Genomic DNA, 24,983 nt, shown 5'->3' with positions numbered 1-24,983 from the left:
AAAATTTATGTTTACACAAAAATCATGTATACAAATGTTCATAGCAGCTTTATTTGTAATAGCCTAAAACTGGCAACAATCCAAATGTCCTTCAAAGCATGAACTGTTAAACAAGTACATCAATAACATTACTCAGGGACAAACAGGAATGGACTATTGAGACACGTTAACAACTTAGGTAGATTTTAAGGGTATTATGCTGAGTGAAAAAAGCAGTCCCAAAAGACTATATGCTGTATGATTCCATTCATTCTTGAAAAGACAAAATTATAGAGATGGAGTATAGATTAGTAGTTGCCAATGGTTAAGGATAGAAGGGAGAGAGGAAGGTTGGTGTACTTATAAAAGTATCACAAGGGATCACTGTGTTGATGGAATTGTTTTGTATCTCGACTATAGTGGTGATTACATAAATCCATACATGATAAAACTGCATAAAAGTAAATACAAGTACACATGAGTACATGTAAAACTGGTGAATCTGAATAAGATCAGTGGATTGTATCAATGTTTAAATTCCTGTTGTGATACTGTATTATAGTTATGCAAGATGTTACCATAGGGGGAAGCTGGGTGAGCGATATATGACATCTTTCTGTATTATTTCTTGCTACGTTATATAAACCTACAATTATCTAAAAATATCTTAATTTAAAAGTGTTATGTAAGATGGTTGATAGTATCTATGGCTTGTTTCTGATACTTTTGTGGTAGTGCTCCTAATATTTCACCTTTAAGCATGATGTTATACGTACTATTGGCTAGGTCTATACATACACATTAATAAACATATTACCAACATTTTATTGTTAACAGAAAAAACCTTTTATTCTAATTTTACCAAGGTTTTAAAAATCAGGCACAAAAGTTAAAGCTTTATCAATGCTTTTATTGTATATACTGATATCATTTTCTTAATTTGATATATTTTGTTGCATTTCATAAATAAATTTCCTAATATTGAAACACCTTTACATTCTTGACATGAACTGCAACGGGTAATAGTTCATCATTTAAAAAATTTTTTATAATAGAAAACTTCACATGTAAAAGCTGAGTAACAGGGACTTCCCTGGTGGCGCAGTGGTTAAGAATCCGCCTGCCAATGCAGGGGACACGGGTTCGAGCCTTGGTCCGGGAAGATCCCACGTGCCGCAGAGCAACTAAGCCTGTGCACCACAACTACTGAGCCTGTGCCCTAGAGCCCGTGAGCCAAAACTACTGAAGCCCGTGCACCAAAACCCCATGCTCCGTAACAAAAGAAGCCACTGCAAGGAGAAGCCCGCTCACCGCAATGAAGAGTAGCCCCCGCTCACCACAATTAGAGAAAGCCCGTGCGCAGCAATGAAGACCCACTGCAGCCAAAAAAAAAGCTGAGTAACAATACAATGAATCCCTATGTACCTATCACCTTGATTCAACAACTATGAAATCATGGCCAATCTTGTTTCATCCTGACCCTCATGTACTCCCCCTCTCCCGTTATTATTTTGAAGCCCCAAATTTCATGTAATTTCATCCACTAATGCCTGAAGTATTTTTGTCTAAAAGTGACTTTTTATTTATTGGCTGCATTGGGTCTTCATTGCTGCACCCGGGCTTTCTCTAGTTGTGGCGAGGGGGCTACTCTTCGTTGCGGTGTGTGGGCTTCTCATTGCAGTGGTTTCTCTTTGGTGCAGAGCATGGGCTCTAGGCACGCGGACTTCAGTAGCTGTGGCACGCAGGCTCTAGAACGCAGGCTCATTAGTTGTGGCGCATGGGCTTAGTTGCTCCGCGGCATGTGGTATCTTCCCGGACCAGGGCTCGAAACTGTGTCCCCTGCATCGGCAGGCAGATTCTTAACCACTGCACCACCAGGGAAGTCCCTAAAAGTGACTTTTAAAAAACACATAACCGGGCTTCCCTGGTGGCGCAGCGGTTGAGAATCTGCCTGCTAATGCAGGGGACACGGGTTCGAGCCCTGGTCTGGGAAGATACCACATGCCACGGAGCAGCTGGGCCCGTGAGCCACAATTGCTGAGCCTGCGCGTCTGGAGCCTGTGCCCCGTGACGGGAGGGGCCGCGATAGAGAAAGGCCCGCGCACCGCGATGAAGAGCGGTCCCCGCACCGCGATGAAGAGTGGCCCCCGCTTGCCGCAACTGGAGAAAGCCCTCGCACGAACCGAAGACCCAACACAGCCAAAAATAAATAAATAAATAAATAAATAAATAATAAATAAATAAGAAAATCCTTTAAAAAAAAAAAAAAAAAAAAAACACATAACCACAATGTCATTACAAATATCCATTGTTCACAGTTGCTTAAAGATCTAAACATGGTTTACACACTGCAATTCACTGACATGACTCCTACTTCTCCTTTAATCTATAGGATGCTCTGCCATCTTATTTTTTCCTTGTAAGTTTTTGTTCAAGTTTTTTGTTTATCCTGTGCAGTCTCCTAGGATTTGGATTTTGCTGGTTAATCCCATTGATGTTTAATATGTTCCTCTGACCCCCTGTATTTCCAGTAAACAAGCAGCTAGAGCTAGGGTCTTGATAAGATTCAAGATCAAATTATTTGGGAAGATTACTTCATAGGTATATCAGTCAAAGTCCCGTAAGGAGACTGGAACCACATGTTATTTGAACTACAGAACTAGAAAGGCTAGAGCACTAAGGTATTACAGCAGCAGCAACTGTAGGAAGCTGCTAGGACTGGGAGAAAAAAGAGAAGTTGGAATTATTAATACTTAGAAGCCTGGAAGAATAGTCCTGTTGAACTGAAATTCAGACCTCTGAGAAGGATGCATATCTCAGCTGGTGAATATGTCCATTAGGAAGTACACAGTGTCTGGCTGTATTAGTGATGTTAGCAGCCACTGATGATCACTGCCTAGATGCATTAATTAAACAAGGTAATATTTTAATTTTATTCATTTAATACTTGCAAAACTTTACCATGCTTTACATCAATGCCTCTCAATCTGGTTACCTGAACCTTATTCTAATACATTCCTCAGGTAGGGGTCATGGAAACAATGTTCCATGAATTTGCATATTGATGATAGCCTGTGACTTTTATGCTTGAAAGTCCATTTGGTTGGATATAAAATCCTGAGTAAGTTCATATTACTTCATTGTCTTTTGGCATAGAGTGTCATTATGGAAAAGTGTGAAAATAACTGGATTTACCTTCCCTATACATGCTTTTTTTTTTTGGCATGGACTCTCAGGACTTTTTCTTCAAAAAACCCTTTATAAATTTTTTCATTCTTTTTTTAGGCCATTACTCAGTACTGACCATTCTGGGTCAGTGTTCCTAGGTGCACAGTGTGTCTTTTCAATACATAAAGTCTTTCTAATTTCAGGCAAGTTCTCTTGAATTCAGTGTATCGGCCAGGGTTCAGTCAGGAAGCAGAAGCCATACTACTTATCTGAACAGAGAGAATGTAAAAACATATTAAGTATAAAGTTAACTAAGCTACTGAAAGGATAAAGAGAACATCAAGATGTCATGGAGGTAGCAGCTAATATCCTGAGATGAGAGAACAAAGAAAGGAGACAGGAATTTACATTTAGAGGGGTCTCATGGAGCTGGAAGTTACAGCTCTGAGGAGGGATGATGCTGGTGCTGGTCTCTGAGTTTGGGCCTAAGACCTAGATCCCTGAAGAGGGGCTGCGGGTGTCTCTGACAGGAGGAGGCATGATGATAGGGCTTCTGCAAGTGTAATAGAAACTGCAACCAGATTCAGCTGCTGCTAGGGAAGGAAGTGCTGGATGAAAACAGCATTGCTGGCATAATGCTCACAAGAACCACAAGCAGACATAAAGCTCACAGAAAGTAGACAGGATGGAACAAATCCTTTCCTTCAGACTTGCAGTCTCCCCCTAGTGACCCCTATTGGCAGAGGCTAACATAAATCCAGCTAAAGCAGAAATGTGCAGCATTCCAGCTTCATCACCACAAAGCGGAGCATAGAGGGGTGGGTGAATAGATAATAGCGTAACTGGCACATAGTTTTTAGTATTTGCTCTTTTCCATTGCTTTGGATTTCTTCGCAGACTCTATTTATATGGATATCAGGTTTTCCGTATGTGATATCACTCTTCTCTTGATTTAAAACATTTTCCTTCTTTCCATTTCCACCCTCTATTTCTCTTAGGGATTATCAATTGTGTTTATTCACTTTTGAGTTCCTTCTAGATTAGTTTTCACTTTTATGGTGACTTTTTCTTTTAATTTCTAATGCTTTCCTGAATTCTTGTCACTTATCTTTTTAAACCTTTCTTTTATCCACTCATCTGAGTTTTTCTAATTCTTGTTTATAGTTCTTTTATGGCTTTTATCATTTCTTTTAGCTTGGTTTGAAACAGGTTTTTGTAAGGATCTACTCTGTTCTATATTCTTATAATTTTGTATCATATTTCACAATTCTTTTCTGTTGCTAAGTTTTAAGTGAAACATTTACCTGTACTTTTGAGGAGACAGAATTAACTTTTCCGTCTTCAAGGTTCATGAAATACTATTATTTTCACAAAGTGACTAAAATAAATGACCTAGTTCTGAGATCTGCTTCCTTTGCTTCTCTCCCTCACTTCACACTATACATTGTCTTTCCTTTGACCCTATCACCCCTGTCCTGCAGAATTTGGTGTATACAGCCAGCAGTTTCTCCTTGAAAGGGTTTTGTTTTGGAATGAAGCTTACATTTGTTAGTTTCAAGAGCTCATAAGGACCTAGACTACTCCAACAAATTTGGAATTTAGCACAGTCCCCTTAAACTCACCTGCAAATTGGCATCTCCAGGAACCTTCACTTTTTGGCTGCAGTTTTCAAATTGGCTGGCCATGCTTTCCAGTGGAAACCTGTTGATTTGGGAGATCTATTCTCAAGGCCATCAGACGTCCCACTGATTTTCATCCATGACCTTCCATACAGATAAATGGCACTACTCAGGTTTTACAGTTGCTTTTGAGTTTGTCACTATCTCATTTTATTTAGGGATTGCGGGGATACCTTGTCACCAAGACTTGCTATAGATGCCATGCATGGGTTTTTGCTTTTATGAAGGGATTTGGGAGATCAAAAAAATACACTGCTATTTCTGTCATCTTCTATTCTTCAATGTACTTCTGGTAGTTAATTTTTTATTTAGGAATATCTGTGATAACAGTTTATATAAAAGGTAGTAGAGCACAGTGATTAGAAGCATGAGCTTTGGAGTCACACTGCCTGGGTACAAATCCTAGATTCACTGTTTACTAATTATGTGACCTTTAACCTCTGTGTCTGAGTTTCTTCCATAAAATAATAGGTTATGAGAAGTGAAATAACATAAAGCACTGAGAAAAGTACTAGGTTGCATAGTAGGTATTCAACAAAGAAAGCTTTTTTTTTTTTTTTTTGGCCACACTTGCAGGATCTTAGTTCCCTGACCAGGGATTGAACCCAGGCCCCCAGCAGTGGAAGCGCTGAATGCTAATCACTGGACCACCAGGGAATTCCCAGGAAAGCTGTTTTAATTACTGTAGTTCTCATTTTTTTCTTTTTCAGGTCTAGCTCTTATTTTACTGGCTTTATAGTAGACTATTAAAAAAGTAAAAAAAAAAAAAGGGAAAAAAACCACCCAACCTCTTGAAATTAACTCTTGCTTCCACAGTAAGATAGAAATCACAAATGCAAATAGCTAGAAAATAATGAAAATGAGAAGAACACATGGTAGGCAAATGTCACCTCTGAGGAAAGTTCATAGTGTTAAGCACTTTCATTACCAGACAGAAAAGAATGAAAATGTACGCAATAAGCATTGAATACTAAAGATTAACTGCCCTCTATTAAAGTAGAAATCAATGAATTTTTAAAAAAGAGTAAAATGACAATATTAAATGTTGGCAAGGATGTGGAACAACAGACACAGATATTGTGGGTGGGAGTAGAAAAACGGTATAACTGAGAAGTCTAATTAAAGTGGAAGATGCACATAGCCTTGGCCCATCAAGTCCACCTCTAAGTAAGTACCTTAGAACAGACCTTCCCAACTTGTGGGCCAGTAGGGTAAAGCCTCAGGTAGCCACAGCTCTCAAAGCCTCATCTTTTATCCTATGAAGCATACAAATACTTTTCTGTATTATCATCTATTTATCTACATGAAGAGTTGGTAAGCAACCTCTTCTAATATCTTTCTTGGATTTCCACATTAGAAAGCCAAGTTTCATTGGAGTCAAGGCCTTATTTTATTCTCTGCTGGATCTCCAGCAGCTAGAATAGCATCTGGTATATTGTACTTGCTCAATAAATATTTGTTGAATGTGCATACCACATAAAAAAAAAGATCACTGGAGTATTATAAAAACGCAAAATCAGACATATAAAATATCCATTTAAATAAAGGATGTCCACCCTAGAGGGGTGGGATAGAGAGGGTGGGAGGGAGATGCAAGAGGGAGGAGATATGGGGATATATGTATATGTATAGCTGATTTACTTTGTTATACAAAAGAAACACACCATTGTAAAGCAATTATACTCCAACAAAGATGTTAAAAAAAAAAATTTCAGCACACACACAAAATAAATAAATAAATAAATAAAGGATGAACTTGTATACTCATATAATGGAATGGTACTCAGCAACTAGAATAAATGAACTAGAAATCCACATATAAATCTCAAACAACACTGAGTGAAAGAAAGCAAACTGCAGAAAGATAAGCACAATGCAACTTAAAGTTTTATATAAAGTTTACAATCATGTGCAACACGGCTATGTATTAAGTATAAAATTATATATGCATGGAATGATGCACACCAAATAATCACTGCCTCTGGGGAAAAACAAATATTATCAGGAAAATATTTGCAAGGGAGCTTTAACCCAATCTATAATATTTTATTTCTGAAATAAAAATCTGGAGCATGGCAAAATGTTAGGATTTAATAGGACTAAATGTTAATTGTTATGTTCTTTTATTTTTATATGTTAAAAATCAACCATAATTAAAAAGTAGAGTAGGATTGATAAATAAACCTAAGAATGTGTATGGAAAACAACTAAATAAAATAAATCACTAGTTTTGGCCTAATCAAGAAGGAAAATGTGTATAGAAGATCAATGAAGAAAGCAAGTATAGGTATATAGAAGAAATTAAGAGAATACTTTCTACAACTCTAAGCGAATTCATTTGAAAGAAGGACTCAATGAAATAGATGTTCTTTCTAGAAAAATTACAAGTTATAAAAGAAAACCAGCCTCAGATATATCTACCACTAAATTCTTTCAAATCTTTGAGGAACACATTTCCCTTGTTATCTAAACTTTTCTGAAGTGTTAAGACAGAAAGAGTTCTTTCTTTCAGAATTATGTGAAAAATAGTCATATTTTCATAAAGTAGATTAGGAATTCCTATTGTGTCATCCAGCTAAGTCAACCAAAACCACAGCAATATTTAGAGTTTTAATGTTTAATATATGAGATTTCACAGAAAAGGAAATACAAATGGCTCAAGCAGATACGCAACCTTATTCTTAAGTGAAAATAAAAAATTCTATTGAGATTTAATCTCCACGGAGATTAACATATCATTATTCAACTAACAGACTGGCAAAGATCAAAATGTTTGTTAATACTTTATAAAGATTCGAGGAAATAGGAACTCTCACACATTGTTGGTGGGAGTATAAAATGATACAATCCTTATAGAAAGCAATTTGCCAATATCTATGAAAAATAAAAATGTACAAATCTTCTGACCTAATAACTTCAGTTTAAAATTTTATCTCACAACAACTCACTAATGTGCAACATTATCTATGTACAAGGTTATTAAATGCAGCATTATTTGCAATAGTAAGAGACTGGAAAGAAAATGTTTGTCAGTAGGGACTGCTCCAATATATTATGGTACATCCATACAATTAAATCTTACGCAGTTATTAAAAAAAGAATCAAGAAACTCTATGTACTGATATGGGACAATCTCAAAAAATCATGTTAACTGAAAACGGCAGGCTGAAGAACAATGTACACTGCACAGTACATTTATGATTAAGTATCTCCAGAAGGATATTTTAAAAACAGATAATACTTCTGGGAGGGGAAACTGGGTACTAAAAAAGGGAAGGAGACTTTTCACTGTATATCATCCTGTGTCATGAATTCTGAACCAAGTGAATGTTACATGTTCGGATGAAAAAACTTTTTTTCTTAAAAGACAAAAATTTGAAATAAAAACTGATATCCAACAGAAATACAAAATTCTTTCAGGTAAATTCAAGTTAGCAAGCATTATATTTCTTTCACCTGTAGGATAAACTTTTCCACAGTTCCACTGAGTCTTTCAGGTTCCATCAGTTTATTTACCAATTCCTGCTCAACAGCCATTAGGGCTAAGCCACTAAGCTTTTCTTGTCCCCTGGTATGACATAAATATGTTTTAAGACGAGACAGTGTAGAAAATGAATTTTCAACACTTGCTGAAGTAACTGGCCAAGACAAAGCAATATATAATAGCATTAATATGCAAGGAATATTATTGTGAAGACCATGCTGAATAAACAAATGGCCAAGATTGCTGAAGCTGATGCAATCATAATCTAGGACAAAGTTGAGCTTTGCATATTGCCGATAAAATCTAAGTTCTGGGATGATGTCTGCATCAAGTTTATAAAATTCTTGGACATCTTTAGCTGTTGCTTCATTTAACGGTTCATTCCATTTAAGTAACAGTTCTGAAATCTGCTTCATTTTACAATAATCAAACTCTGAAAAACACAATTTTAAATTTTGTAATATAGTATCCAAGCCTTGGTAATAAATATTAATTTTATATTGTTCTTCTGTTGAGGTAGGAAAAAACATACTGTCTGAATTGCTAGGATCTATTGTTTTCTGAATTTTTCTTCTTTTCTGAAATGAAGGCCTTTCAACTTCAAAACCTTTACAGGTTATTTTTTGACATACTTCCTCTGCTCCATCCCAGATAGTTTTGAAATAAATATCATTTCTTTCAGATGATAAACATTCCAAAATTGCTTCTATTTTTGAAGACAAAGAAAAAATGTCTATGGTTTCACTTTGAAGCTCTTTGGAAAGAATTCCTGTAACACTTAGTACTCGATAAAGAAATTTCAAACAAAAGATAAACTCAAATTTGGAAACCAATGCCAACAAATCACTCAATTCATCAGCTAAACTTGTGTTTGAGGAATGGCTTGATAGAACTTCCAGTGTTTCAATAACCTCTGGAAGACCCTCAATCACAGATAGTAACGTACGATCATGGACTGTCCAACATGATTGTGATGTATGTTTCTTGCATGTTTTATTTTGACTTAGCTTATAAATGTTTTGAAAATTTACAGACATTTCCCCATGAATAGTGCTGAACAAAGAACTGAGAGTATTTAGAGCACTTCGGAGCTCTTTTACTTCTTTGCAAAACCTAATCACTGCTAAATCCAAAAAATGTGCGTAACAATGCAGGTATAAAGCTCTTGGCTCTTCCTTCTTGAATTCTGCTGCAATTTTATTAAAATTTCCCCTCCAATTACTGGTGCTATCATAGGCCTGGCCTCGTATTTTATCCAAATCAACTCCAATTTGCTGCAGGTAAGTTTTAATACTCCTGTGTAAGTTGGTCCCAGTCATCTCTTCAACATCTATGAAACCCAAAAATCTTTCTTTAATTAATATAGCCTTTGATGTTTTCTGTGGGTATCTTACACAAATTGAGAATTGTCCTTTAGTGGCACTATCAGTTGTTTCTTCACATATTATTGAAAAAGCTGAGGAGACATTGATCTCATTTACAATATCTTGTAACATTTCAGTCTTTATTATTTCAATAATATCATTTTGAATTTGTGTACTATTGTAGAAGTCAACTTGTGAATTCGTAAGTCGAAATATTTCTTCTCCTTTATCTTTTGCTCGGATTTCTAACAATTCTAAAAAATTGCCTTTATTCACAGGTGAAACAGACTGGTCATTTCCTCTTAAGAGTAAACACTGCTTTCCAAGAAATAAAATATTTTCAATTATAAGCTTTAGGTACTTTTTATTACCCTCAATCTGTTTTGAATGATTAGATAAACTGTCATTAACAGCTTCATCACAAAACTGGTATTCCCTCCAAAACTGCAATGACTTTGAATGCATTTCACTTTTTTCATGCTTTCTGAATTTTTCCAGAGTTTTTTTCCAATTGGAAATCCCTTGGGCTGCAAATGACTCTCCTCCATAGCTAAATTTTTTTTGGCAGAACAACTGACACGAATAACAGAATATCACATCCTTTTTAATACTGTTTTCTAATTGCTGAAAATTTGAACACCAAGATTTTTTAATACTTCGTGATTTACCTTTAACTTTTTGTACTTTGGATGTAAATTTTGGGTGACGTAGTCCATCGCTTATTTTCATGGATTTCATACTGTTTGTAGCATCTTGGTTTGACACATGATCTTTTTGTACTTCTATACTGGAGCCAGTTGTATGCTGACTGAGTACTGATGAAGATGGTGAAAGGCTTGGCTGTTCCACATTACTATTAGCAACACCATTACTTGATTCACTGGGTGAAGTCTTAGAAATCTTGGGAGAAAATGACAAAATAACATTTCTTTGAACAGTTTTCAAATAATCAATTAAAATATTGAACATATCCATTCTAATAACAAAAAAATCAATGGGTGAGTTACAGTATGAGCTCCACTAGGGGGAAACATTAACAATTATTTATAACTTAGTTTTCTTATTAATAATTTCAAGTCAAACTTGAGATTTGGGAAACTGAACGTGAATAACAAAAGGTGTTTATTGCTCTACATTTTTGAGCTCTATGATCAAATCAGGAATGAATATGCTCAAATACACACATGCACAATATGTTTAAAAAAAGAAAGCTTAAAAAGGAAAAGACAGTAGCAAAAACAATTAAGAATAAAACTTACATCCTCAACGACATTTGCTGTTACTGAAGAAACTGTACCTGTTAAAATAAAGCATAAATTCTAGATCTTATACCATAATCTATAAAATAGCATCATTAACTATATAATTGCTTATTTCATATTAGGCAACCAAAAGAAAACTTAGAATAAAGACAGATTCTATATTCTAATCAAGTATGGCAAAACAGTGTATATGTCAAACAACTTCACATCAATTTTTACCTTGTAATTCATCAGAGTTCATGACGGGCAGGGCTTCATGAGTATCTGCCAATGACACTATATTGCTTATAACTGGAGTTGTATCTTTCTTCGGAGAAAGGAGATCTGTTGAAGCATCATGCACCATGGAAACATTTACTGATAAAAATTAAAAGATATCTTATAAACCAGGCAGAATCAATCAATCAGAAAGCACTGTTTAATTACAAGTGTTTCAACGAATAACGCAAATATCTATCAATAATTGCTTTAAGTATTAGTGGGTACTGAAGTAATTTTTATTAGGGCTTAGGAATATCCAGGTTCTTTAGGATAAGATTAATATCAACATTAGACAGATAATTTACATTTCCCTTCATTTTATATCTTTTACCTTTGCACGCAGTTTATCAGTCCTTTCATACTATTTGCTTGAACTGTCAAGCAAATCTTTACTGTGAAATTACCCATGAAGAACATTGCTATAGAATCTCCTAATGGGTATCATTTCTAACCATTCCAGGATTCATAAACTCAATATGAATGGAGCTGAGTTGGTGTCTAAGCTAGTATTAAAGAGATTTCTATAATAAGCCAGTCTGCATGATGCACAAGCCCCAGGGGAATCATTCATTCCACCGTCTATGAAATTAGCACCACTGGTCCTATATGAGGCTCTTTGATACACAGTTGGCTCTGGATTCTCTGTCCCTTTCTATTAGTGAACATCAAAGTATTTCCGACTAGCTCTACTCCATGTGAAATATGTTAACTAATAGCCTTGTTTTTACAACGCAGGGCTAACTACAAGATTCTATATTCTAATATGACAATCTTTACAAATAAGTATTAAATCTCCGGTGATGAAGTAGCCTTCCTTTTATGCAAAAATACTGGAAACCGTTCTTTGAAACAAGTTTTAGATTGTTTTGACTTTTAAGTCAGTTTAATTTAGAAATGAATCAAGGTTATAAATTAAAGGAAAGCAGTAATATTCTTCAACAGTTACTAAATCTCTGGTAACTGCTAAAAAAATAGTACCTGTAGAAGATTCCATCTTAGCTTTACTGTAAGCAGAGAAACAATGAACAGAGCAGAAAAGCTCTGTCTTCCCCGAGTCATTGGTAGTCTCAATCATTTCGTCTGAGGGTTTCAATGATTTGCAAAGAACAGATGTAAGTGTTTTGGCTGGTTTCTGTTAGAGAGTAAAATAATATTCATATTCCTGGTATATGACATGCCCACAACCATTGCTTAGTTGAAATATTATAGTAACAATGAAGTCATATTTTTGCACTTTCTTAAAAACCAGAAAAAAGGCACTTATAGATTGCAATGACTAAAATGAAGGAAACTGATTAATCTATTAGATAACTATTTGTATTATTTGTCGGGTATATTAATAGCTATAACAATACATATGCAAGCAATGAAGAAAGTGGTCATAAAAGATGTTCATCATCCCAGGCAACTAAACAAAATGGACAAATGAACAAAAGTCTTATAATTACAGGTCTTTAATGCCAACTTGGGCATCAACTAAGGAAAGCCTTTTACTGGTGCTAAGGAGGAGCCAGAAAAGGATGCCTAACACACATTACAAGATACTGTGGGAAACACTGTTTTTCTAGCCTAACTTCATGGTGAAAATTCAAGCATGTTGTAAGAAAGCAGCACACAAGCAGTAAGAGGTACAGAACATAGTGCATTCTGTAAGCAGTAAGGTTGCAAAGGAAAAGGATAGAAAATGGGGAGGTTCACCACCTACTCTTTCTGGTGAAACAGGAGCCATCATTCCTGGACTTAATACTAAGTTAACACTAATGACAATGATGAAATGGAACTGCTTTTAGGGGTACAAAGTACAAAGACAAATGAAAATATCTTACACAGATTTTTTCTGTGAAAGAATGGGATATTGGCAAAGGAGCAATGAAACAAAAAGCAGAGTGTAATTTTGAAAATTACTATTTTTGTCCCTTATTAGTAGGAATTTTCATATTTTATGAAATATAACAACTCACCAATATTTACATTAACCAACAATAGTGGTATAATTTATAACTAATTTATTACTCATGTGGGAAAGCTAATACTTAACTAATGTACTCTAGTAAGAAGATGTGGCCAGGGACTTCCCTGGTGGCACAGTGGTTGAGAAGATTCACAAAACATTAATATCTAACAATATTTAAAGTATCCCTGTATGTTGACACAGAAATTTATACTTTTAAGAATTTTTGGGGCTTCCCTGGTGGTGCAGTGGTTAAGAATCCGCTTGCCAATGCAGGGGACACAGTTCGAGCCCTGGTCTGGGAAGATCCCACATGCCGCAGAGCAACTAAGCCCATACACCACAACTACTGAGCCCGCGTGCCACAACTACTGAAGCCCACATGCCTAGAGCCCATGCTCCGCAACAAGAGAAGCCACCGCAGTGAGAAGCCTGCACGCTGCAACGTGCAGTGAGTAGCCCCCGCTCGCCGTAACTAGAGAAAGCCCACAGGTGGTAACGAAGACGCAACACAGCAATAAATAAATAAGTTAATTAATTAATTTTAAAAAAGATGTGGCCAAAATAATTACAATTATACCAATCAACTTTTTAGAATAGCCACCCCATTTTTGCATTTTTGGATTCACAGGTTTGAGTGCTTTACTGATTTTTTTTTTTTTTTGGCCACGCTGTGCGGCTTGCAGGATCCTAGTTCCCTCACCAGGGATTGAACCCGGGCCCTTGTCAGTAAAAGCGCAGAGTCCCAACCACTGGACCACCGGGGAATCTAATTCTTGATTACAGTTCACTAACAATATGGATTTTCTACATTATCACAATCACACGATATCTTAAATGCAGCAGGGCACAGTGTTAGGTGGTGCTTTTTAACTCATCTAGCCAAATAAGCCGTGTCCCATCACACATGCTGAATAACTGAGTACTCATATACAGGCTCTTAAAAACAGGAGAAGGTCTATTTATTGAGTGTGAGGGGTAAAGAAAGAAAAGAAGGAACGGCATTAACTGCTTTCAGACAAAGGGTTCTATGCTCTCCATTCTCCCATTTCTGGTCCCAAGGCAGGGTACTCTCATGGTGTGGGCATTCTGTCATAGAAAAGCTGTGGCTCACAAATGACCTATTTGAACTGTGGCTTGTTAAGACTCCCATCTTCAGTTGCTTGTTTTTAAGGAAGAATTTATAGGGATACAATTGGGTCTCAAAGTATCACCTGAACGAGCAAGACATGCAACAGTCCACCTCATGAAAGGGGCTCAGACCACTATTGTGTTCAGCTCACTTAGTCCTGCAAAGCAGGGCCAGCTTCTCTGCTCTCAGAGCCACCCATCCAAGGCTCTCCTATCAGAAATAGGCGATTATTTCTCATTGGTTTATTGTCTAATAGGACTCCTGATTCAGAAAAAAGCATGTGACATTCTTGATTCATCTTAACCTTGCTTAGGTGTAAGAATTAAATACATGGAATTAAAAATAAAAAACACTTCTGTGGTTGAGTCTTACTGACCAATAGACTATTGTTATGTTTGCTATCTAACTTATAAATAAGCTTTCCTCTGATTGCCTTTTCTTCAAGGCAAGATGATCACCCTGAGATTCTTTAGGAAAATCTCCATGCAGCATTTATCATGAATTGTTATGTGAAAAACAACTGTCAGAAGTCTTTTATATCATCTCCTTCATCATCTTACCAACGAAAAATATTCCCAATGGTACTAAAATGTATACCGCCAGTTTCCTAAAGTGGAAACGTTCACAAGCCAACTAATGGAAGGAACTCAATCTTCCATTTTTCATTTGAGTCTTATGCAATCAAATTCAAATGGAGTGGTCCTCACTTTATGCAACAGATCTTTATTCATACCTGCTTATGTGCTGTAATACTCTTTGAACTATTAAAGTAATGAGACTGTGCTTCCATGTGAAGTATATGGAACAGACTAGAGCTAGTGGAACAGTAAGCTCCACAGTTCTCACAACAGTTCATGATGAGGTTGTTAGCAGAGTGAAACTTTGAAAAACAGGCATTACTGCAAAGACTACGTTTCATGTTCTGGTATTTTACTTCATACTGAATCTAGGATTTAAAAAAAAGACTTAGTAAAAACTCTGATATTTAAGCAGAATAATCAGAGTCCCTCAAGGTTAAGAAATATTGCAACTTACAACAGTAGTCTTCTGACACATGCTGCACTTGGCTGGAATGCTATTAGTACATATGGTATCAAATGGTTTTCTTTTTTCTTCATATGATGAAAGACAAGATTGGCTGCAAAAAGTTTTGCTAGTGGTAGTATCTTCCAGCTGGATACTGATCACATCCTTTAGATTTAAAATGTCTCTAAAAATAAATAACAAGGGCACCATTAAACTCTTTTACCATAATTATTTCTTTTCATAAGCTAAATCACTCCCTTAACCCTCTCCCCTGTTGTTTCATTTACCTGAAGAACTGTGAAATAGTAGGAACATCAGCCTTGAAATAAGAAAACCTGAATTTGGTATCTAATTCTATCACTTACATTAAGTAACAGTGATTAAGTCATTTATATTCCCTAAATGTTTATTTCTTCATCTATAACGTTAAGGATTATAAACACATCTGATAGTACAGTTTGAGGATTACCTTGCCTGTATTAGTTGGTGCTAGAATGATGATGAGAAATCACATATTCATACCTGATGAACTTTGGAATCTACAAGACAGAGGATTTAGAAGTTTGGTCTACAAATTCCTGGGGATTCTCCAGATACTTTCAGGAGGTCCACAGGATCAAAACTATTTTCATAATATTAACATGTTATTTGCCTTTTTCACTGTGTTGACACTTGAACGGGTGGTGCAAAAGCAATGGTGGGCCCCTGCAATTCCACTCCTAGGTATATATCCCAAAGAACTGAAAAAAAGTATTCAAAAAAGTACATATACACAAGGGTTCCTAACAGTTACAACAGATAGCAGGAGCCTAAATGTTCATCAACAAATGAATGGATAAACAAACTGTGGTATATTATTCGGCTATAAAAAAAAACAATGAAGTACTGATACACATACCACAACATGAATGAATCTTGAAAACATTATGCTAAGGGAAAGAAGCCAGACACAAAAGGTCACATGTTGTGATTCCGTTTATATAAAACATTCATAATAGATAAATCCATAGATAGAATGCAGATTGGTGGTTGCCAGGGGTTGAGGGGAGTGAAGATAGGGGAATGGGGAGAAACTCCTTAATAGATAAGGCATTTTACTTTGGGATGATAAAAATGTTTTGGAACTAGATAGAGGTGGTAGTTGTACAATACTGTGAATGTACTAAACGGTACTAAAATGGTTTTTGTTACATGAATTTCACCTCAATAAATTGGGAGGGGCTTCCCTGGTGGCACAGTGGTTGAGAATCTGCCTGCTAATGCAGGGGACACGGGTTCGAGCCCTGGCCTGGGAAGATCCCACATGCCGCAGAGCGGCTGGGCCCGTGAGCCACAACTGCTGAGCCTGCGCGTCTGGAGCCTGTGCTCCGCAACGAGAGAGGCCCGCGCATCGCGATGAAGAGTGGCCCCCGCTTGCCACAACTGGAGAAAGCCCTCGCACAGAAACGAAGACCCAACACAGCCAAAATCAATCAATCAATCAATCAATCAATCAAACATACGCATCTGATTCAAGATCCTCATTAAAAAAAAAAAAAATAAATAAATAAATTGGGAGGAAAAAAAAAAAAGCGATGGTGGGTAAACTGCCAGAGCCTTATTTAGCATAAATCAAGGCAGTGACGCCAAAAGGTACCAGTATTTGTGCTATTCACAACCATGAATTTGCTGTAAGTTATTTACTTTATTAAAACTCAATCCTTCAGTACATCTTTTTAATATTCTGTGAGGTGAAATGGGACATAGGCATAAATTATTTCTCCTGCACACCAAAGTATGATGGTTGTTTCAAGGAAAATCTCATGTAGGAATGTTAAGAGTTAAAACCTGAGTTAGGGGACCTCCCTGGTGGCATAGTGGTTAAGAATCTGACTGCCAATGTAGGGGACATGGGTTCGAGCCCTGGTCCGGGAAGATCCCACATGCCGCGGAGCAACTAAGTCCGTGCACCACAACTACTAAGCCTGTGCTCTAGAACCCACATGCCATAGTTACTGAAGCCCAAGTGCCTAGAGCCTGTGCTCTGCAACAAGAGAAGCCACCGCAACGAGAAGCCCGCGAGTAGCCCCTGCTCGCCACAACTAGAGAAAGCCCACACGCAGCAACAAAGACCCAACGCAGCCATAAACAAACAAACAAACAAACAAATAACTGAGTTAGCTACTTTTTTCATGGAATACCTATTTACTTCAAAGAATGACTATCAGGGAAACTATTAACCAGAAGTAGGTATCTGGCAGATATTTTCTTAAAAATGAATAAAGTAAGACTGTTACCTCAAGGAAAACAACTGGCAGTAGTTATTGCCAATGATAAAATATGAGCTCTCACTGAAAATTAGAATTCTGGAAAACCTCCAGCTTGATAGCTGCCTAATATGTAGACTTTCTTGGTGAGATTAGTGATTTTTTTTAAAAAAAATGTGATTTTTAAAATATTGCATAATGGAGCAAAACAACATTTAGAAGATCTGCATACCTCAGGGAATCAATATTTTCCAAATGATGATAGCATGAAGCAAAAATCAGTTGTGGGTAAAAGAACCATTCAAAGTACAAATAGACCAATAAATTTTAACGTCACAGTACAAAAAATTCACTGATATGGCTTCAGATTCCACATTGCAACTAACCTTTAAGAAACTGTAGTATCCTTTAAGAAAATTGTAGTATCAAGGAACATCCACAATTATCTGAAATGCTATTAAAACACTCCTCCCTTTTCCAAATACTTATTTGTAAGGTCAGCTTTTCTTCAGACTTCAACCAAAACAACATTTTATAACCAAGTGAATGCAGAAGCAGATATGAGAACCTGGCCAGACAGTAAAGCAGTTTGCAAAACTAATAAAACAGTGCTCACTAAATTTTTCTTAAAATTTCTCCTAAATTTTAAAAACGGCTATTATTCAAAAAAACAAAATTTATGTCAACATGCAGAGTTTATTACTTTTAAATGAGTTAATAGTTAAAAATTCCTCAGTTTTAATTTCTAACACAATATATGTATAGGTAGATGTAAGCTACATAAACTAAAGCTCTTTGGGTCTTCAAAAACTTTCAAGATTGTAAAGGGGTCCAGAAACCAGAAAATTTGAGAACTGCTACTACAGGAAATACCAAGATATCTGTCTACCTAGATCCCTCAAAATATCAATCTTTCAGGATAATAGTTTTCCAGATGAAATACTCCTGAAATCAACACTATTTTAATACCTCAATATTTACAAATTTTTAGTGTACAAATCTTCCTTGACTTACAATGGGGTTATGTCCAGATAAACCCATCTTAAATTGAAAATATCGTAAGTCAAAAATGCATTTAATACACCTAACCTATAGAACACCATAGCTTAGCCTAGTCTACCTTAAAGGTGCTCAGAACACTTACCTTAGCTTACATTTGGGTAAAATCATCTAACACAAAGCCTATTTTACAATAAAGTGATGAACATATCATGTGGTTTATTGAATATGGTACTGAACATGAAAAACAGAATGGTTGTACAGAATGATTTTAAGTGTATGGGTTGTTTACCCTTGTGATCACGTGGCTGACTGGGAGCTGGGGCTCACTGCCGCTGCCCGGCATCATGAGAATATCATACTGCATACTATCATACTAGCCCAGGAAAAGATCAAAATTCAAAATTCGAAGTAGGTTTCTACTGAATGTGTATCACTTTAGCACCACTGTAAAGTCGAAAAATCATTATGTAGAACAATTGTAAGTTAGGGACTATCTGTACTATAATCTTTCTGCCTCCTTAAACAGCACCAAAATTACAGATTAATTTTCATTATCACAACACCAGTCATTTTACTGGTTAAGATGTAGCTCTACATGCAGTATCTGAGTTGTGACAAAATTTTTTCTAGGATTCACTGTGTGCCAAACAGTGTTTGGGCCTTGGGGACATAAAAATGAGTATAATCTGGTCCCTAATATCAAGAGGTTCATAGTCTAACTGTAGCATTATCAATTCTTTAATAACATTAATTTTACAATCAATGTTTTGGGAGTTATGAACACTATGGAAACACAGACCATGGAACAATTATCTGGGTGGCTGGGGGGAATAAGAGGAAGGAATGGTATGGGAATAGACAAAGGGTACAGATATTTGAGGCAGACCTTTAAGATAGCAAGAAATTAGCCAGATGGGAAGGAAGGCAGAAGAAATAGCACTGGCAGAAGCACTGAAGTCTGAAAATGCTATTGGCTTTTACTGCTATTAGCATATTAGATTGCTAGCTTCTAATCTACTAAGGCCTTACTTAAAAAAAAAAAAAAAATCAAAAATGAATTTTGTTAAAAGTGCCTAAAATTAGCTTAACCAAAGGCTGAGCATAGGTCTGAACAACTTTCCTACAAATAAGTGTTACATCATTAGTGCATGGGCCTATTTTAAACTCCACTAATTTCTTTCAGGATCTCTGGTTAGCTTCAATTGGGATACAGAAGTACAGAAATACACTTTAATACATAGCTCTCAAAAGAACAGTCTTATCTTTCTAACATGATTTAAAATGTCATTTTCAAAGTTATCTTTCATCTGGTTCATGAAACAGAATAAAAACTACATTGACTCTAGCACAACATTGTAAATCAACTATACTTCAATTAAAAAAACCCCTATAGCGACTCAGAACAGATTTAAAATCACTGCTATTAAAAAAAAACCTCATCAAAAACCTCAACTGATAATTAGCTAAAATCTTGAGAACTACATAACTAATACAAGAGGCTAATGAATGTACAGTAAAAAGTTCTGGAAACAGTAAAGGTTACTCTGAACAACGGACAGCCTCTCGCAGCCTATGCATCACTGTACCACCTTTCCACCAACCTATAAGATAGTATTTTCTATCAAAACATTTTTATTCCAAAGGAAGTAAAACTTATTTCATGTTTTGTTCATATTGGATTTCTTTGCCTTAGAGAAAAACTTACACACTAAATCCTTCCTGCTTCAGCCTTTTCAATCTGTCTGGGAGCTCCGCTGAAGATGTATAATGGGTAAACTCCAAACACAGCAACATGATACTTTAACTTCTCAGAGCCTCAGTTTCCTCAAAACCAAAAGAAAATATTTGGACTGGATGATCTCTAAGGTCCCTTCCAGTTTTATGATTCTGCAGAGAAAGAAAGCATGCTGAAGAGAGTGCCATACAGCCCACAGCGAAAAAGAAAAAGGACAAAGTATAGTGTTAAAGGGTTTACAAAGCACAAAAGAAAGGTAAGTAGAGTTCTGGGGAGGAAGACTTGAAGCAAGGGTTAACTCCTGAAGCAGCAGCCAAATGAGGAGCTGAAGCAACCAATATAAAGGGTATGTGAGTTTGTTAAGGGAGTAATAGCAATAGCCAACATTTACTGGGTTCTTATTACATGCAAATATTGTTCTGATCACTTAAATATATTATTTAATGATCAAAATTCTTACGTACATTTAACAAAATAGATGGGAATACTAAAAAAGAAGTTCTCAATGCTTTTCGAACTTTAGCATGTATATGAATCATTTGGGGATAAATGTAGTTCTGATTCAATAGGCCTGGGTGACACCTGAGATTCTGCATTTCTAACAAGCTCCCAAATGATGATGCTGATATAGTTGCTCAGGGATCACACAGAGTAGCAAAATGTAAATTGAGGAAGCAAGATTCAAATTGTGGCAATCTGATTCCAAAACAAGATATTATTTGAAAGGAATTTATATTTACTGGCAAAATTGGTAGCCTATGCGTTTTCTTGTTCTGAAACAAAGACACTTAAAACTTAACACTAGCATTTAATGAGTACTAACAAACCAGAATTATAATACTATGGGACCCTCAAAGCACTGATCCTTTAGACATCTTAGTGTAGCGTTCAAAGTTCTGGACATTATGAAATCACTACTTCTTCCTTTCTTCTCATCTAAATTGTTTTACATATGTAAAAAAGTTAGCAAAAAAGACCCCAATAATAGTTCACAGAAAACGTAAAAAGATTACATACATACATCTATGTTTATCTAAGGCTATTCAATTTTTCAAAAGAATTAAACTACTTCACTTGCCATTACAAGAGAAACACTATATAACTTTACACCTTGGAAGGTCTAAAAAATAACTGTTATATGATTAAATTTTTAGTAGGTTGCTCACTATACAGTTAAACGATAAAATATAATGGGCATGCAATAACCCCACTTACAGAGAATTTCAAATGAAAAGAATAGGAAAATAAGTTTCAGAAGTCCTTATTTAAAGGTGAAGAGAAACACAGCTCTTATCATTTTAATTTCTGGAAATCTCTTGATTAAAAAAAACTATTTCTGAAGAATCTATTAGAGGAACTAAAAGCAGAAGTAGCTTCTTTTACCTAAACCAAGGTGATTACTTCTTCAGAAAAAAAAAAAAAAAAAAGAAAAAACCACGCAGAAAATTACAACCAAGATTCTGATCAAGATCTATGTAGGGAAGTAAAAGGGGCCATAATTTAAAATTATATACTTTGAGCAGTTTGAACAAGTTCTCTTCGGAAGAGCTGGTGAATTGAGAGATGAAATGTATTCAGTGATGCACGGTGTGGAGCAGAAAAGCTGAGTAGACCCTTTCCTCTGATAAGCAGTTTGCCCCTTTTGAAGAATTTTTTTACAGCCAGAACAGGAAACCTGAATAGCTGTGGTTGAAACTGAGGGAAGCATCTTATTCATGCCAGATGATGCCAGAGAAAGCTGAATGCCTGTAGTCATCTGAGAAGCTATAAACACAAAACAGGAAGGAAAAAAATTAGTATTTACATAAAATTAAGTATGCATTCTTCCATTATCTTATAGAGGTTACTTCTCCTGGACTTGAAACCCAGAACAATCAATGCACTATTCAAAGGCATTCTAAAAAATCAGAATAAACTGGCTATCACATTGGTCAGAATAAATATGATTAACTTAACTAATTCTATTACCATTGTCTGAAAACGTAGTGTTTATTTTCAGGTCATTCTCCTGAGTTCTGGGCTGTTGGGCTTGACAATACTCCTAAAAAAGAGTTGAAAAATAATGAAAACAACCAGTCAATCAATAGAAAATGATATATTATGCTCAAGTCTGTTCTGTGAATTGCATAATTGAATTGAACCATGGTACAGAAGTAAGCACTACCCTTTTGGTGACCTTTGGCTGATAACACCCATCAATTACTACAATATTTTGTACTGTACCTAGATATGACTTTATAAATTGTTAACACAGTCCCTCACTAGCAACTACAAAAAGAGAGTAGACATACTCAGTAATGATACCTATTCGCCCTTCTTGTTCTGATCACTAATAGCTAATAGTCTAGTCCTTAAACACAAAAATTGTTAGGTTAGGCTGAATGAGTCTTACGAAGGAGGATTTTTTTCAGAGCAGCAGGCAATCTACCTAAACTTGATCTATGTCTTTGAATGTCCACGGGCTGAAGGAGCAACGGGTACTTCCTAGATGGACAATATTCCCATTGTCACCAACTCAATGGGAGTCATATCCTTACTTGGTACTGATTTACTTTAGCTATTTCTAAACAGAATACTAGAAATTAATTAAAAATTAAATTACTTTTCATTTCACTATAAATTTCAGCTGGTTCATATATAAACATTCTAAGGAAATTTGGCCCTACTTACAGAACACTCACAGCTTGATTCAGTTGTTCCTTTATAGGTTCTTTAGCATTTGACATGTCTAAAAAAGTTTAAGGATAAATATGAAACTAATTTGGATAAACAAATAATAAAGAAAAATTCTAAGAATTTAAAATGTACTAAATAATTCTACTACTTAATAGAGACAGCAGCATAAAAACATATAACTAGTTATTTATATTGTTTCAAGTTAAGAAAAATGAAAACAAAAATGTGTTAACCTCAGTTAGGCCCATAATACCCTAAGCAATCCTTTTTTTTTTTTTCTGCTTATATAACCATATTTTCTTGGATGTTTTTTGAGTTTTTATTGTGAGCTTATATTCCTTTGAACTTAATATTTGGGAATTTCTTTTTTTTTTTTTAATTTTATTTATTTATTTATTTATTTATTTATGGCTGTGTTGGGTCTTCGTTTCTGTGCGAGGGCTTTCTGTAGTTGTGGCAAGTGGGGGCCACTCTTCATTGCGGTGTGCGGGCCTCTCACTATCGCGGCCTCTCTTGTTGCGTAGCACAGGCTCCAGACGTGCAGGCTCAGTAATTGTGGCTCACGGGCCTAGTTGCTCCACGGCATGTGGGATCTTCCCAGACCAGAGCTTGAACCCGTGTCCCCTGCATTGGCAGGCAGATTCTCAACCACTGCGCCACCAGGGAAGCCCAGCAATCCTTTTATCAACCCCCAAACCCACTTCCAAACAGTCCAACCTTCTCTCATATTCTTGCATATGCTCACTACAGCACTCACTGCACACCCTGTTATTACTTGGTCAACTGCTTTGGGGAAGGAATTAAGATTTTCAACTGATAAACCAGCACCTGCATAACTAAAATTTATGATTAAATGTTACTCTAGAAAATAGAAAATAAGGTAAAATATTTACCTGAGCATTGTCAGGTTCTGCCTTAATTTCATCTAGCCTCTTCAGCTGTGGTGCCACTGCCTTGTCACATTCACCATCTGTTGTTGATTCTTTCATCTTACTATCTGATGCAAAGAAATCCTCCAGTTCCAAACTAATGGGTTTTTTCTTAGAGAACAGTATCCAGATTCCTAAAATAAAATACGAATTGATAAAGAGTCTGATTTTAATTTTATTCATTTATTTATTTTGGCTGCGTTGGGTCTTTGTTGCTGCACGCAGGCTTTCTCTCTAGTTCTGGCGAGCGGGGGCTACTCTTTGTTGTGGTGCGCGGGCTTCTCGTTGTGGTGGCTTCTCTTGTTGCGCATCACGGGCTCTAGGCGTGTGGGCTTCAGTAGTTGTGGTGCGCGGGCTCAGTAGTTGTGGCTTGAGGGCTCTAGAGAGCAGGCTCAGTAGTTGTGGCGCACGGGCTTAGTTGCTCTGCAGCATGTGGTATTTTTCTGGACCAGGGATTGAACCTGTGTCCCCTGCATTGTCAGGTGGATTCTTAACCACTGCACCACCAGGGAAGTCTTAAGAATCTGATTTTTAAACGTTAGCCCCTTCAAATATAGTAATTTTCTGGGAGAACAAAACGTTATTTCACAACACTAGCTTCCTTCCCTCATCCATTACTCCCCAATATAGCTTTGCTTTCTACACTTCTCCAGTAGATAAACCTTTATGCTTTTTTCTTGCATAGAGACTAGTCTGTATTTCTATTCCCTCAGGTCTCCTCTTCCCCTCCTTATTGGTTTCTCTCATAGAACCATTTAAATACATTCAAAAATTTCTAAAGCTACTGCCCTCCCTCTGACTATTCCTTCACTTGTCTTTGAAATTCTCTCCTTCCTTGACTTTTTTTTTTTTTAAAGGCAAAGGATTTATTTTCTTTGTTTGACTGCATCAGGTCTTAGTTGTGGCATGCGGGGGTCTTCGTTGAGGCTGCAGGATCTTTCGTTGCGGTGCGGGCTCTTTGTTGTGGCGCACAGGATCCAGAGCACATGGGCTCTGTCGTTTGTGGCATGCGGGCTCTCTCCTTGAGGCGCGCGAGCTCAGTACTTGTGGTGCATGAGCTTAGTTGCCCCGCAGTATGTGGGATCTTAG

At 36.4% G+C, this 24,983-nt stretch overlaps 1 protein-coding gene across 13 annotated transcripts in view; it reads right to left on the bottom strand.

Moving 5' to 3' along the window:
• Positions 1 to 7,423: 7,423 nt before the first annotated feature.
• The window catches only part of ZMYM1 (zinc finger MYM-type containing 1), a 29,016-nt gene continuing 11,456 nt past the window's right edge, over positions 7,424 to 24,983 (bottom strand). For 4 of the 13 annotated variants that reach the window (XM_057548685.1, XM_057548690.1, XM_007182495.2 and 1 more), the window contains 9 exons: positions 23,859 to 24,028; positions 22,258 to 22,330; positions 21,804 to 22,053; positions 15,316 to 15,490; positions 15,014 to 15,226; positions 12,176 to 12,329; positions 11,156 to 11,293; positions 10,934 to 10,971; positions 7,424 to 10,574 (listed from right to left, as the gene is read on the bottom strand). In XM_057548685.1, the coding sequence (XP_057404668.1) occupies positions 8,268 to 10,574; positions 10,934 to 10,971; positions 11,156 to 11,293; positions 12,176 to 12,329; positions 15,014 to 15,226; positions 15,316 to 15,490; positions 21,804 to 22,053; positions 22,258 to 22,330; positions 23,859 to 23,954 (3,444 nt within the window). In that variant the 5' untranslated portion in view covers positions 23,955 to 24,028 and the 3' untranslated portion in view covers positions 7,424 to 8,267. Of the gene's footprint in view, positions 10,575 to 10,933; positions 10,972 to 11,155; positions 11,294 to 12,175; positions 12,330 to 15,013; positions 15,227 to 15,315; positions 15,491 to 15,775; positions 15,846 to 20,259; positions 20,442 to 21,803; positions 22,054 to 22,257; positions 22,331 to 22,959; positions 23,018 to 23,858; positions 24,029 to 24,983 lie in introns of those variants that run through there. The other 9 variants (XM_057548704.1, XM_057548700.1, XM_057548721.1 and 6 more) reach the window with 6 other exon arrangements.

Source organism: Balaenoptera acutorostrata, chromosome 1 (assembly GCF_949987535.1).
Source record: "Balaenoptera acutorostrata chromosome 1, mBalAcu1.1, whole genome shotgun sequence".
Lineage (NCBI taxonomy): Eukaryota > Metazoa > Chordata > Mammalia > Artiodactyla > Balaenopteridae > Balaenoptera > Balaenoptera acutorostrata.
Note: the sequence above shows the minus strand (reverse complement) of the source record. Positions and strands in the feature narration are given on the sequence as shown.